The 15888-nt window shown below is 30.9% G+C and overlaps 1 protein-coding gene across 1 annotated transcript; it reads right to left on the reverse strand.

Moving 5' to 3' along the window:
- Window positions 1–6651: 6651 nt before the first annotated feature.
- Window positions 6652–11335, reverse strand: LOC107959433 (pentatricopeptide repeat-containing protein At2g26790, mitochondrial-like). Its single transcript, XM_016895496.2, is given in 5 exon segments — window positions 6652–7434; window positions 7705–8898; window positions 8901–10467; window positions 10918–10995; window positions 11094–11335. Coding segments are annotated over 3 exon segments (2490 nt in total). The 5' UTR covers window positions 11094–11335; the 3' UTR covers window positions 6652–7434; window positions 7705–8053.
- Between the last annotated feature and the right edge of the window lie 4553 nt (window positions 11336–15888).

Below are 15888 nucleotides of genomic sequence, written 5' to 3' on the forward strand. Positions count from 1 at the left end.
ATTTATTTAAGAAAATTTAAATTATATTTATAAATAGAATCCATAACTAATTGATAATAAGATAAATAAATAGCCATTAATAGATATAATAATTCAAATTATGTTAGAGTAAATACAAAATTTAATCCAACTAATATAATATATAAACAAATAAAGGATAAAAAATTCGATTAATTCAGTTAATTTTTCGGATAAATTCGAATTAACAAAAATATTTTAGTTCGACTAACTATTAAAAGATTAAAAAGTTCGATTAATTCAGTTAATACTTGTTCAATTTGATTAACCATTTAAACAATCCCACATCTATATATATTATCATAAAATTTGAAAAATTTTATACTATTTTAGCCTTTTTTTTTAATTTCTACACTATTATATAAAAGAAATCCCCTACTTAGGGTCTCAGTTGACACCTGTCCAAGTGTCTTATTCATAGCTTGTGTGCTTTTTAGAGTAAATTACACTAATGATCACTCTAAAATGACTTCCGAAAAATGATTTTTGGAAAATGATTTATTTTTTTTGAAAAATTAATATTTTCTGGTGTTCGGATAAATCTGTGTAAAATATTTTCTTTTGTTTCATAAAAGTCGTTTTCAATTAAACAAACATACATTTGAGATTTTTTTTTATTTTTTCATTGTTTAATTGAGTTTATCTTATATCTATAATTTTATATTTTACATTGTTTTTATATATATTAAAAATATTTTGTTAAATTTAGGTTCATTGCAACGATTATTTTTTAGTTACATGACTACCAACTGAGTATTTTTTTATTTAAAAATGTGACTTTAACAAAATTGACAAAAAAAAATCAACAATTTCAACAGTTAGACTTGATTTTCAAATCTGGAAAGTAGAGGGACTAAATTCTTGAAAGTAAAAGTATAGAAACTAAATTACAAATTTGTGAAGAGTATATAGACTTATGACATATTTTAACATTTATACTACAAAACATTTATTATTAATATATTTATAATTGTAATAAATATTTAGTATTAAAATATTAATATTGATATTTTCAATAATATATGAATAATATTATTTAAAATTATAGTTTTTAAAATTTACCATTAAAATAAAATTTAAATATTATATAATTTATTAAAATAATAAATTATATTAATTATATTAATAATTTATTATATGGCTAAAAATAAATAATTAAATATGTATTTTTAATAATATTAACAAATATAATATTTTAAATATTTTTAAAAATAAAATTTATTATCAATATAATAATATTAAACATAATTTAAATTAATTTTTATATAAAATTAAAATTATCTATTAAGGAGTTCTTCTTCAGAAAATGACTTACGCTTTACAAAAGAATAAGTTACTTTATAATAAAGAAAACATATTTTCGTTGACCTATAAATCATATTTTTCATAAAATAATTTACATGTAAACAAACTTATTTGTTCCTCCAAATCTTTTTTTGACTTTTATCTCTTAAATGTTAGTGGGCCATTATACAGCGATGATGTCTCCTTATCTCTTATTTTGCTATGAATAAATCATGGGTAAAATGTTATAAACCAAGATGGGTATTTTTAATAATTTTCGCCCAACACGTCCTCGATATTACCCCACTTTAAAGAATTATTATTTTCTTTGATAACTCGAGGACTCACATTCCTTCGAATAAATTTTAAAAGTATATGTTGGTATTATTTGTCACCGTGACGGCACTAAAAAAATTTTAAAACTAATTATGACTTAATGACAAGGGAAAAAGTGAGGTAATGCCGTCAGTGTGTCAAATAACACGGACGGAAAAACGGTTAAAAATACTCATTTTTGTATATATTTTTACCTACTCCATTTTGGAAATTATTTATTTTTTCCATTATTTTTGTAAAAGAAACCCCAATAATTATATCTGCAAAAATATTTTTTAAATAAAAATAAAAATCAAATTTATCCATAAAATTCGTAGAGCGTTTTTCTGCTAATTTAATAAGATTTATTTTATTTTAATTTTTATGAACAATTCTCTATTTATTAAAAGAATGATAATAAAATAAAATAAAAAACCCAAGAAATGGAATATTCTAGTAAATCATAAAAAACAAATTGTCTTTATCTACAATTAATTTGGTGTGACATATTTGCTTTTGAAATAAATTACGTAACTTACCAACCATCTTGACTTTGAGATAAATCTCGATTTTCCACAAACATCTAGAATAAATAAAATAAAATATTATGTAGGGTAAACTACATCAATTATCCCTAAACTTTATTTAAAGTTAAATTTTGGTCATCCAATTTTTAAAAGTTTCATAATAGTCACTAATATTGTTAAATTATTACATTTTTATCACTCAGTTGTTAACTTCTGTTAAAAAAGTAATGTTGCACCTTAATTCAAAGGGTTAATAGCTAATTGGTCCATGGGCTATAGTCAATTAAAATTTTCTTAACAATAATTGTAAACTTTTTTAAAAATTTCTTAAAAATAAATAAATAATCAATTGCATCGAGGAAAAACCAAGAATTTGGCACCTAATTTTTCCGCATCCGATCTTATAAAAAATCAGTTGAAATTTCACAAAAAAAAAAATTAATACCCATTCTCTTTGATCCTACACGTTTTTTCATCTGCTTTGTTGCGCTACGCTCTCTTCATTTAATCTTTCTTTGCCCTTTTTTTCATGTATATTTGTGTTGGCTTTATTTTTCTCAAATCATTAAAAATAAATTTATATTTATATTTTATTTATAATTGAAAGTAAAATCTTGACTTGAAATTTAAGAAAAAATGGAGGGTTTGGAGAAGAAAAAGAGTAATTTGTATTATAAATTTAAAATTTTTAAAATTGAGAGTTACTCAAAAACCCAATCAATTTAGTACGGGAAAGCAATGATGGGTTTTAAAAAGTAGGGTACTTTGTAATATAAATTAAAAGAAAAAATTTCAAATTTTAAAAAAAATTTGAAATTTATCAGAAGCACGGACAATATAATAGAACATTTTGCTCTTTTCTTTTGCCTTCTTCTTTCTTAATTTTTTCTCCTTTCTTTTTTTCTTCATAATTATCAGAAAAATCTTACAAATAGGTCGTTGATGATAGAACTTTTTACGATTCTTAATCACGAAAGCAATGTTGCAAACCTAGATTTTACATCTTAAAAACTCAAGAAGCAACAATCGGTCTAATAGTGAAATTTGAATCTTGCATTTATATGTATTTTGCTAGGGCCTTGAGAAATAAAATAAAATAAAATTTGCAAAGCAATTTCTGGGTATAACAACATGTTGTTGATGTGATTGAAGGTGTTCATCAATGGTGGAAAATTTTTAATTTTTTTATATAATAAAAATTTGCAAAAATAATGTTAGTTTAATTTTTTTGTTTTAATTATAAGAATTTTTTATATTTATACATTTTTATTTTTTTTATTTTTGAAAAATTTATGATTTTTAATTATTTTTATAGATTTTAAAATAATTTTTAGCCTAATATTTTAATTTTTTTTACAATTATTGTTAAGAAAATATTTAAAATATCAAAATGATTTTTTTAACTATACCCAAGGACTGAAATAACTATTAACCCATTAAATTGCAACGCTACTTTTTTAATGACCATCAACACCGAAATGTAATTTGAAAATTACATGCATCATGTCATGTCTAATTATATGTGATAAAGGAATCATTTCACATCTCACTTCTCGGCATCTTGGTGATAGAAGGATTCGTATGTGCCCACTCTTGCCATAATTCCATTTCTTCTTTACACATGCAACTACACAATCACAAACACTGCATAATCTGTATAGGCATATAAAGTTAAGTTTGTCGATGGTCGATTTATCCGAAAAAATTTGGGAGAGTTTGAGTAAAAATATTAAATTTGAAAAAAGAATTTAGACAAAAAAATTAAATTCGTTTAAAATATTAACCAGTCTCGACTTGAACATTTGTTTGTAATATTTTATATTATGTTATTTTTATATATTATTAATTTATAATGCATAAAAATTAAATCTACACTGATATATAATATTACTATACATAAATGAAAAAATATGGACGGACTTAAAAAGGATTTAGATTAACCATTTACAAATATAGGTAGATTTTGGAAAAAAAAATTAGACCCATATTTCAACTAAAAACTTGGGCCTAAGCTAAGTTTGTTGATAGTTAGATGAGTTTTCAAATATCTTATTTTTCTTAAGTTAGTATTTGGTACATTAACAATTTTTTTCTATTCCACAAGCAGTTTTAAAAAATTATCATGTCTTTTTTTTTAAATAATTAGTTTTTAATAATTTATTATATCTTAATAGAACACTTGCCAACTCCTTAATCCAGCTTGTAAAGTCTTGAAATTTCACTCACAATGAATCAAATATTATTCTATTTTTCTTTGTATAAACTGATACTTATTTTACAATTTAATTGCAAACTTACATTGAATCTTTCATTTATTTTTTGATACTGGCTTTCACACATTAGGGTTTGCTGAGGGGCAATTTGACTCTTTCGGGGACACTAGTCCCTCAACAATGGAAGATATTACCTCTTAAGGAAAATTATTTTGTCCCCTCTTGATATGTCGTAATTTAATACGTCAAATTAAGCTCTTTAGAATACTTAATGATTTCATTCTCAAGCAATTTACGAGTCTCTTTTTATACTTTTCGTTATTTTTTAGTTTCCAGTATTAATAATCATTTTTATTTGGTTTTATTCATTTTAAGAACCAAATTAAAAAAATGGTGTCATTGAGAATCTAATAATGTGCTTGAGTTGTGTAGGGAGATGACAATGGCCAAACCTACGTTTGACATGGGTGTCGCAACACTGAGCCTCCATTACGTCAAGGGTGAAAGACTTCAACAAGAAATCAACCTGGAGCAGACTGTTGAGAGTGTCGTGACACTAAGGGTGTTGTGTTGCGACATTGAGCCCAAAGTTGCTATACTAAGCCTCCTAGGTTGCGATATATATCACTAATGGTTGTTGAAGTGAAAAAGTCATGGTCATTGTCGAGAATGTCATGACATCGAAGACCCCTAAAGCCAAGAGTGTGCCACTATCGAGGGCATCGCAACACTAAAGTTTGGATGTCGTGACCCCGTTATCTAACAAGGTGAAAAATACTAAAGGAGTAATCTTTTTTCCAACAAAAACCCAATAATGTGCTTCAATGGCATTTTTGTCAATTTTAGGGTTGAAATTTTGTCTATATTAAAGATATTTTAGCTGTCAAACTTAAAGAGACACCTTTTTATCTTAGTAGTTATTTTCTCTACCATTTTTAGATTTTAGTTCTTTACTTTCCTGACCTTAGTAGTTATAGTTGTTCATTTTATCAATTTTTACTATAGCTTTTCTTTTCTTTGCACTTAGATACATAAACTCTACTTTGTATTTTGATTTTCATTGAAGTTCTTTAATGTATTTCAACCTAATTAACTCTCAAAGTGTAAAAATCTCTGCTTTATCTTTTCAAAAGAACCCATGAACAGCCTCTAAAATTTCTCTAACCTTGCTTTTATGTTTTCTTTAATGAATTATTTGAGCATGTACTTGGATGATGTTGTTGTGTTGGTGATGGATAGTAATTTAATTTTATGGTGGTTGGTTGATGGAAATGTTGCATTTTAGTTTTTGGGTAAGGACTAAAACGTAAAAACTGGACTAAATCGAATAAACTTCAAAACATACAATTGACACCTCTAGGTGAACAATTAGATAGGTGAGACCGAGAGGCGAACCTATTGGGAACCAATTCAATCGTTCTAATTTAGTTTAGTAAGGTCGAGAGATAATTGGACTAAATCATCTAATTAGGTAAAATAATGACCGAAAAGTAAAATTGAACCAATTACGAGTTTAAAGCCTTTAGATCCCTAATCCAAGAATTATTCCACTTTAGCTCTTTGAATTGATTTTTTGTGCACTTTTGATTGTTTTGCAATTTAATCCTTTTAAGTGTTAGTGCAATTAACCCTTGATAATGATTTGTCGTAACATAATACTTAGTGAGTAACTAGCTAAACTTCTTGTTTGCATGTATTTTCATTGTTGATCACCTTATCACCTGAACTCTCTTAAGTTTAGTCCTCGAAATATTTCATATTCTATTATAACACAAAATATTACAACTAACTTATCATACTTACAAATAACTGTTGCGTTTCTGAATGTATTTCTAGTGCTACTCTCGAGGATGCAACTTCTCAAAGTGTTCATAAAATTCATAAACTTTGAAATTGACTTTGTATTTGTATTCATGCTGCCTTTAGTTGAGTGTTACACGTTAAACTTGCATCCAATAGAGTTAAAAACTTTTTATGTTATGAAATGCTAGATTGATGATGCTTTGATGCAGGCACTAAATGTTTCAACGATATATAATAGATGCTTTTGCAAGTGTCATGAGATTAGAACTTTAACAAACCGCACAACATTAGACGATTCTTTTGCTTCAAATTTACCTAAGTCAGTTTATCTCTCAAAAATGAAAATTTTCAAGGAAAATTTTTGAAGACATCAAAAATAAAGTGAAAACAACTCAAAGACAAAAGAACTTGAACTGAACAGAACGGAAAAGCCACAAGAAAGAAATAGTACTCTCAAAAGTATTCTCTTACTTTGAATAGAATACAAGAAATGATTATAAACGAAAGGGAAAGTCTCTATTTATAGTTGAACTCCACCAGATCCAACCGTACAGATTGAATTACATCAATAGCTGAGATTAGTGCATATTTACAATATTAGAGTCCTAATGAATTTAAATTCTATACAATCTTATCACTTAGGATTTACAATTACCCTAGTAAATCTAGTTTTACTAGAGTATTTCACTGGATCACCAAAACTTCAAGTCAATAGGTTTTCTCCATGAGTTCCAAGAATTGAACCAATTCAGGTGAGTCAAATAAGCAGTGTTCACATGAATTCCAGGAGTTCCACGAATCCATTAACATGAATGACCATTTTGGTCGAAAAACAGAATAGTTTTTCCTTATTGCCTATTAACCTTAGAGCAGTGTTGACACCTTATCCTTCTAAAACGGAGGTATGACATTTCTTAGATACCTGATGGTTTTATTTTCAAATAGCTGTATGCCATTACGTGGAGAGAATTTTAAACAGAGCACAAACCTATTTTCCGATAGCTTTGCACTTCAACATCAATTGTGGAAGTATGTTTTGAAGGCATTGCATCTGCGGCAGCATGTTCTCTTGCACAACACTTAGATTCCAGTAATTCTCTTTCTTCTGGTGGCACTGATAAAGTGATTTCTTGCGTTTCCATCATCCTTGTTTTAGATAAGGAGTCTGCTAATTAGCTTTCACATCCTCTTCAGCTGATGGGATTTCCAATGGCAATATCCTCAAACCTTTCCGTGTTCTTCTCATTAGGGTCTGTAATAGTCTGCTTGGTAGTCTGTCAAACCAGAAATATCAACAGGGACTCTTAGTTTAGGCTGCAAGTAGTAAGCAAAGGGTAATTTATTGCTAGGAGAATAAATAGAAGCAAAAATCAGTCCTCCACTTATGGCCGTTATCAGGATGAAGTGATGAACTTACTCTTCTCAGTTGTTTAATATGTACATTGATCAAGTATAAATGTTGTTAGCATATAATATTTGGTGCACAGAAAATTTTCTGACTGAACTTCATAACAATAAAAAAGAAAGAATTTTGATGTTCTCACCTGATTTTTAGTTGCATTTTTGCAGTCCATGCAAGAAGTGTCATCGCAGACATTAGTTACATCTTTAAGCACTGCCCTTCTTTTAGGCTGAAGACAAACAGTAGCTCCAGATAATGCAAGTCGGGCAGATTTTGACATCCTCCGGCTACTCTACATAGTAAATCCAAGAGAATTCATCATATTGAATCATAAGTGCACATAAAGCTTCTACTCATAGAGAGAAAGCTTTCCTCAGCTGCTACACATTAGCAGGATACTTCAATGCATGATAAGATAAACCGTCTTGTGTGGAGTATGGCTACTCTGCAAGACAAAATGCAATGAAATGCATTTAGTGGCACTGTACAATTCAATGTACCTCCAAACAGTTCACTGCAACATGCTTTAGATAAATCACCACTTGAATCTCAAAAGTACTTCTCACAACTCTCTTACAATGGTCAACAGTTGAAATGGTACGCATATCTGGCTGTATGCCCCTCCTATACATTTCTTCAAAAAGATTTAAAGCCATTGTTAAATATCCTCCTTTACAATAGCCAGATATAAGAGTCATATATGTCACATTATCTGGTTCTAATCCTGTATCAATCATTTGATCGAATATCCTAATTGCATCCCAAAGATTGTTTGTCCTACAGTAGTGATCAATCAAAACCGTATAGCACACAACATCAGGTTCTATTCCCTTGCCCTTCATTTCCTTCCAAAAAGTTGAAGCATCCATTATCTTCTTGTCTTTGTTTTGTGGTGCATCAGGACTGGAAAGAGATTTCAAATTTAGTTTCAAATGGCTGTTAATCAAGACCGTATAAGTGATAACATCAGGTTTAATTCCTCTTTCATTCATATTATTGAAAAGAAGCAAGGCTTCCTGCAAAAGATTCATCTTGCAGTAACCACTTATCATTATTGTGTAGATAACTAGATCAGGTGTTTGCCGTCTCGAAAATATTTGATCGAACAACAATTGGGCCTTTCTCCAATTTCCTGCCTTAAAAAATGCACCGATGAGTTGACTGTACATTAATTTCGTAGGTTCAACATTCAAATCAGACATGACCTTCAGTAACGTACAAGCTTTTTCATTATCACCATCCTTGCAGAGACTACACAGCAGTTTCGAACAAGAAGCCTTCCTCACCAGAAATCCCTGATTAGCCAGCTTAAAAAACAAATTAAATGCTTTTTTGTGAGTCTTGATTCAATATAACCATCGACTAAGGCAGCATCATTTTGAAAACACTTGTCTGGCAAACTATCTAAGAAATCTTCAGCTTCCTTAACCTTACCACCTATGCATAAACCTTTGATGATCATGTTGCGCATGACAATCTCACACTTCAAACCTTGTTTCTTTACACGATTCAAAAGATCGATAGCCTTTCGTGCATGGCCATTTCGAGCTAAGCCCCCTACAAGGACATTCCAAGAAACAATATCAGGATTGTGACCATTCTCCGACATCTCCTCGAACAAGTTCACTGCATCTTCAACTTTACCTTGAAGACAATATCCATTGATTAAAGTGGTATAGTTAATAATATCAGGAGAAATCTGTTTACCCTTCATCTCATCAAGTAATTCTACAGCTGCTTCCACTTTACCTGCCTTGCAGAGAGCATCAGCCACTACATTATAACAAACCTCATCAAGAAATATCCCGAAGTTCCTAAACTTCTTAAATTGATTTACAGCTTCAAAATCCCGGCCCATTTGACACAGGCTTTGAAGAATGGAGGTCAAAATCACACAGTTCGTTTTGATACCGTTTGACATCATTTTATCATGAACCTCCAAAGCTCTGTCTATATTACCGCATTTGCAGTATCCTCTTATCAAAGCACCATAAGGAAACGTATCAAGAACAATACCATACAATTCAGCCTCAAATAAAACATCTGCCGCTTCTTCCAATTTCATCTCATCGCAGAAGCCCTTAATCACAACATAATAAGCAAAGGCATCATCAAGAGGAATCTTTGACTCCCTCGACTCTTTAAGAACTTCATAACCAACATCTGTTCTTCCATGCATACAAAGCCCTTCAATATAAGTTGTGTAAGCAACAGCATTCGGCCTAACTCTCACTTCATACATCTCGTCAAAAATGCCAACAGCTTTCTCGAAATTGCCCTTCCTGCAAAATGCCTTAATCATAATGCCATAAGTGTAATCATTTGCCTTCAACCCAAGTCTCTTCAACTGATGATAAACAGCTATAGCCATATCCACTTTCCCACAACAAATCAAACGATTCATAAGAAAATTACAAGAGAATATATGTGGAATAAATCCCCACCTTCGAGTTTGAAACAAGATATCAATAACTTCATCAAACATTTCAACACTAACATAAGCCTTCACCAATGCATTGGACAATCGAACCAAAAGGTTTGAATCTTCTCCCTCAAGCCCCTCTTCAAGAATTTCAAACAAATCCATGACTTTAAAACCTAAATGCTTCTCTCTCCAAATGATTTCCAACAATACCGAATCCAATTTCCTTTCCCAACAGCACTGACACAATATTCTTATAATAGATGCATATGTACAAACATCATGAGAAAACCCATCTTCTTTCAATCGATTAAAAAATGAAAAAGCCTTATCAGGTTGTTCTCTCAAAGTATTCAAAGTTTCAACAACTTCAACTCTATGTAATTCAAAGACCCGGTTAACGAAATGATTCATATTTGGGGTACCAATGATTTCTTCCTCATCTGATGAACTGGATGCTAATTGGTCAAGAGCATAGTGCATCTGCGGTGAAACAAAAATAATTACAACATTCTCAATTTCAATACATTACAAACTGGCATTTCTTACTTTTTGCTTCTCAATTTAAAAAAAGAAAAGAAAAGAAAAGAAATTGCAATTATATGCAATATATAAGAAATCAAATGAAAACTGTAAATCAACTTTTATAAAAAAAAAACGTAACCTTCTTATAGATAAAGTATATAATTCTACTTTTATTTATTAGAATTAAGTCATACTGTTTAGTTGATTACGATTTGTATTCAATTATGATTTGCTTTCACTGTTTAACTTTTAATTTGAGTCTAGCCAACAGCCATGGGAGAATCGTAGCAGGAAAAAGAAAGAATCCTAAGACAAGCCCAAATTTCTTTCAACGGTACTTAGCTCATAAACGTGAAGAAAATCACATTTTTAAACAAAAACAAAGGGAGAAATGAACAACTGAAATACCTCTTTTCTGGCAATAGGAGAGAACTTTGAAAAGCTCCAAAGTGCAGGTCGTGTCTTCCACAAGGATTGCCCCAACATCTAATCAATCAAAGAAGCAAAAAATCAAAATCAAAATCAAAACCCAACAATTAAAACGTTGAAATATTGCCCAAGAAGTAAAAGAAGTCAGTGTGTACCAGAAGCTGAAGAGCTCGGTTGCAAGGCTGATATTTTAAGTCAGAAACTTTGTTTCAAAGATAAAAACTTTGGGATGCTTTGAATGAAATAGTTGAGGAGATGAAGATATAAGGTGTGTTAAGGGAATGTGAGGTTCCCAGGGTTTTGTCAAGGTTTTGAAATGATATGAGCCGTCTGCAAACTATTTCCAAGGGGACTGTTATTTGTTAGCCGCACTAGCTAAAAAGGGCGACAAAACAATATGATTCAAATTGAACGCTCGTAAGTTTGGGCTTAATTTTAATCAATGTCTATCCAATATACTATTTAAACTTAGGGTTTAATATTTGGCCAAAAAAACTTAGGGTTTAACATGTTATATGATACTTGAGTATTGTTTCAATGTTTAATTTAGTCCCTGAGTTTTTTTCTCAATTTCAAACTTAAAGTTGGTTTCAATATTCATTTTGGTACTCAATATATGCTCTAGTACTTAATTACCTTATGTGTCAGTCTAATGGTTAGGGTGTTCACCACCACATGTGTGACCTAAGTTTGAGTCACGCTAGTTGTGTTGCTATTAGAGAACTTGTAATGCATGTAAATGTTAAAAAAAAGTTTCTTTTATCATTTTTTTAAAATTTTAATAAGGACTTGTAAAATTCTCAGCTTTAAATTGTCTGAACCAGTAACTTTTATAGCCTTTCACAAAGTGCTCACAGACATCGGCGGATTTGCCATTAAACCAATGATTTTCTTTTTATGTGCATATTAAAACTAATCCATGAAATTAAAAGAGAACCGAAATATTGTGATTATGAATTGAGGAGGGTGTTGCAAAATGATAATTTTAAATGCTTGATAGAGGTGTTAATGAGTCTAGTCGGGTCGGATTTAGGTCGGATTTAAGTATGATATTAATATATTTTATGTTTGTTCAAGTTCGGTCAAGCCCGAAATATGGATTTAAAATTTTACTCAAACCCACCCATATTTGCAAAAGATTAACTCAAACTCATTTTAAGCCCGTCCATATTATTTTTTTTAAAAATATTTATATTATAGTATTTTAATATTTAATAATTTTATACATTTTTTATTTATTGAATATTTTTATATAGTCATCTTAACATATTTTAATGTTTACATTATAGTAATATTATATATTTAGTATGGATTTATTTTTTAATGCGTCCTAAATTACATAATATATAAAAATAACGTAATATAAATTATTATAAACTTAAAAACCGAACCATATTTTAAACGGGCTTATTTTTTTTTGTCTAAGCCTATTTTTTGGGCCTAATATTTTTGCCCAAACCCTCCCAAATTTCGGACAAACCTTCGAGCCTGGACAAATAGCCTGACACTTGAATTGGTGTAGTGCTTAGTAAATGTCTAACAGTTTCTTAGTTCTCAACCCATTTTAATTTCCAGAAATTAATCACTTTCAACAATCTTTGATGTTTAGATGGGTGTCTGAACATGTTTTACTTCCAATCCCGACAAAGAAAAGGGATCATTCGTATTCAAAGTTTTCATGTTTACGCTTTTCATATACTGGCATTTTTTTTTGTCTAAGCCTATTTTTTGAGCCTAATATTTTTGCCCAAACCCTCCCAAATTTCGGACAAACCTTCGAGCCTGGACAAATAGCCTGACACTTGAATTGGTGTAGTGCTTAGTAAATGTCAACAGTTTCTTAGTTCTCTAACCCATTTTAATTTCCAGAAATTAATCACTTTCAACAATCTTTGATGTTTAGATAAGTGTCTGAACATGTTTTACTTCCAATCCCGACAAAGAAAAGGGATCATTCGTATTTAAAGTTTTCATGTTTACGCTTTTCATATACTGGCATTTCTGATAATTTCATGTGATGCCCATAGATAATCAAACCGAATAAGATCAACTATATTTACCGGCTGTTAATTACAAGTGAATCCAACGATAATGATGAGAGGAACAGTCCAAAATTCATACTAATGAGGTTACATTGCCTGGAACATTGGAGAAAAATTTCAAACTAAAGTTCACCATATGATCTAGGAAGACATTTACACCAGGTTTAGTTGGGTTAATGACTATTACGTGGGCACCACTTAATCTTGCATTTGGTTCGATGTATTACCCTAATACGGGCTATTACGTTACGGATGTAATCCCAAAAATCACCGATTTCTAATCCCTTCCTTTTTGTCAGTTTAGATCCTGCTTTACTGTTAACGATTTAGTTGCCCTGTTTTACCCTCCACCGCTCCTGTTTCACTTTCATTTGATTGTTTTGTCGACCAAAAACAGACTTGTGTTCATCAAGCTTCGTTCCATTCGTTCCATCGATTCTCCCACGTTTCCCTCCCAGAGGGAATTTCCCTTTCCCTTCCATCTATTTCTGCTTCTTTTTTTTATCTGCGATTCATTTATTCTCGTTCGTTTGTTAGAATCGATTTTTGTTCGCTTCTTCTTCTTCTCGTTCGTTTCCTTTTGCTGAAATATGCGATATTGATTCTTTTCTTATGATTTCCTTTGGGCTTTGATTTTACTGTTTGTATTGCATGTTTGATTTTCTTGTTTGATTTCCTTGTTAACCCCTTGGCTGATAAAAAAAATCAGATTTCTTTGTAAAATGGGCCATGCGTATCATTTCAATTCTCTTCATTTTCCAAGTACACTTCTACTACTGATGGCAGTCGTATTGGTTTATATGCAACCTAGGCTACAAGTTTTCACTTCTTTATGCAAAACTTCCTTGAAAGCCGTTGTTGGTTTTTGAAATGACCATGGGAGGTCTGCTATTAACTATGTTCTATACAGTAGGTTTTTGTTTAAATACCTGGAAATTGCTTTGACTCTTGTTTTTCTTGAAATATTCGTGTCTGACACATTCACATATGAGTATGAGGATACTGGTGGCTATTCTGAGGGAAGTCGAACTGTTAAACTTTTCTGGGAGGTATTAGCATAATGGAAGTTTAATTGATTTTTCTCATGTTTGACTTAGTTCCTCAAATGTTTTAATCATGTAAACTGCTGCATGAATACAGTTCTGTTTTAAATTTCATTTAATGATTTTGAGCCCAAATAACGTTGTATGCTGCTAAAATTTGTGACTAGCTGTTCGTGAGCTCCTTTACTGGGGTTCAAATACTTGCAGCCGACTTTCACAATTCATAAGGTACGCTGTTATATCTGTTAAAAGTTTTCCCAATTTCTACTTACAAAAAACAAAATGAAGAAAATTCCCAAGATTTAAAAGAAAAATCTATTGTAAAGGGCAGGGGTGAACGATAATTGCAAATGGAGAAAGGGTACACGACTATCCTAAAATCTCATCTACAACTGAAACTAAGTCAGGAATCTTCTTGACCTTGTATAGGTTGCAAGTGATGCTCCTCTTTGGGCAGCAATTGGAGGTTCAGATGTGGAGCGACTTCCATCAGCTTCTACATGCTATAACACTCTCAAGGTACAATAATGGGGGATGGATGCTCGCCAGTTTAATAATTACTATTTTTAAAGGCTCCATAACAACATCAAACTTCAACACAAGTGATTTTTTATTGTCTTGTATCTGTGTTTTCTTGCTTTATTGGATGGTTACAGCTTCCAACATACAAGCGGTCAAGTACTCTGAAAGCAAAGCTTCGTTATGCAATTAATTCTAATGCTGGATTTGAACTTTTTGAAGGACCTGAGATTTTTAACTGGCGCAGGTGAACTTCCTTATTATCTAAATTCATTTCTATCTACCATAAGATTTTAAGATATTAAAAATTTTATGTATGTCCGTGCTAAAGATCAAGTGTCTTTCAAGGTTTAATTGACATATAGTTTATTTATGGTTTACCATTATCTAGGCTTTGTAACCATGTCCAAGAGAGGATGGTATATGTCGAAGACCACAAGTTTAAGACCAGGCAATCTGTCCTGTAGGCTTAGTGACATGTTGTTCAGTTTATTGTTGAAGGCAATGGCATCTTGGTTTAATCTTGCAACACACTGATTACTTCGAGCACCAAAAAGGGTGATGGCTGCAGGTAAACAACCTGTTGGTGGTAAGGTTGTTACTCCAATCCTCCTTGCTCCCAGTCCATACAGGTTCTGTTTCAATCATAAAACAGTTGTGTGCTTTAAAAAAACCAGTATGTAAAATCATGTTAAAAGTTCTTCGTCTAACTTATTTACTTTGTATCATAATTGTTGTCAAACGCTGTAGTTCAAAATTCAGATCTAACTATATTTTGGTTCAAATGGAAAATTAAGATCCCCTTCTGTGTAATAAACCTTTTTGGAAAATATTTAAGCAGGGAAAAGGTTTAATATAGGTAAAGTCAAGATGGTTCAATCTTCAAATTATCTTTTGAACTTCTGGTTTAAACTAAGAGACTGATTTTGTAATCATAGACTGTAGTACACGGCCATGAATGTCATTGTAAGAATGGTTTCAAGCTGACTGTGAAATCCCCATATTGACATTGAGAACATAGTCTTTCTCAACTCTAAAGCTGTATGTTTAGGTTATGCTTTTCTAGTTCAAGCATGCAGAAGGTGATTCACACATATGATATTGGCAAACTAAGGTGCCTCACCACTTTGGTAGATGTTAAGTGACTATCAGTATTTGTATTGATGTTCTCTTGCACACATTTACAAAAAAACCTAGCAGCTGGTTACCTTGTTGAAGGTTGCTTAACTTGAAAGCGAGTCTTGACATATGGTTCAATATTTAAATCAAATTATCTTAGAGGATTTCACAGAAGTGTATGAATTGAGGTAGTAACGTTGCTTATTACCTATTTCATTCTTTACAGG

This window comes from Gossypium hirsutum, chromosome D04, assembly GCF_007990345.1.
Source record: "Gossypium hirsutum isolate 1008001.06 chromosome D04, Gossypium_hirsutum_v2.1, whole genome shotgun sequence".
NCBI classification, from domain to species: Eukaryota; Viridiplantae; Streptophyta; class Magnoliopsida; order Malvales; family Malvaceae; genus Gossypium; species Gossypium hirsutum.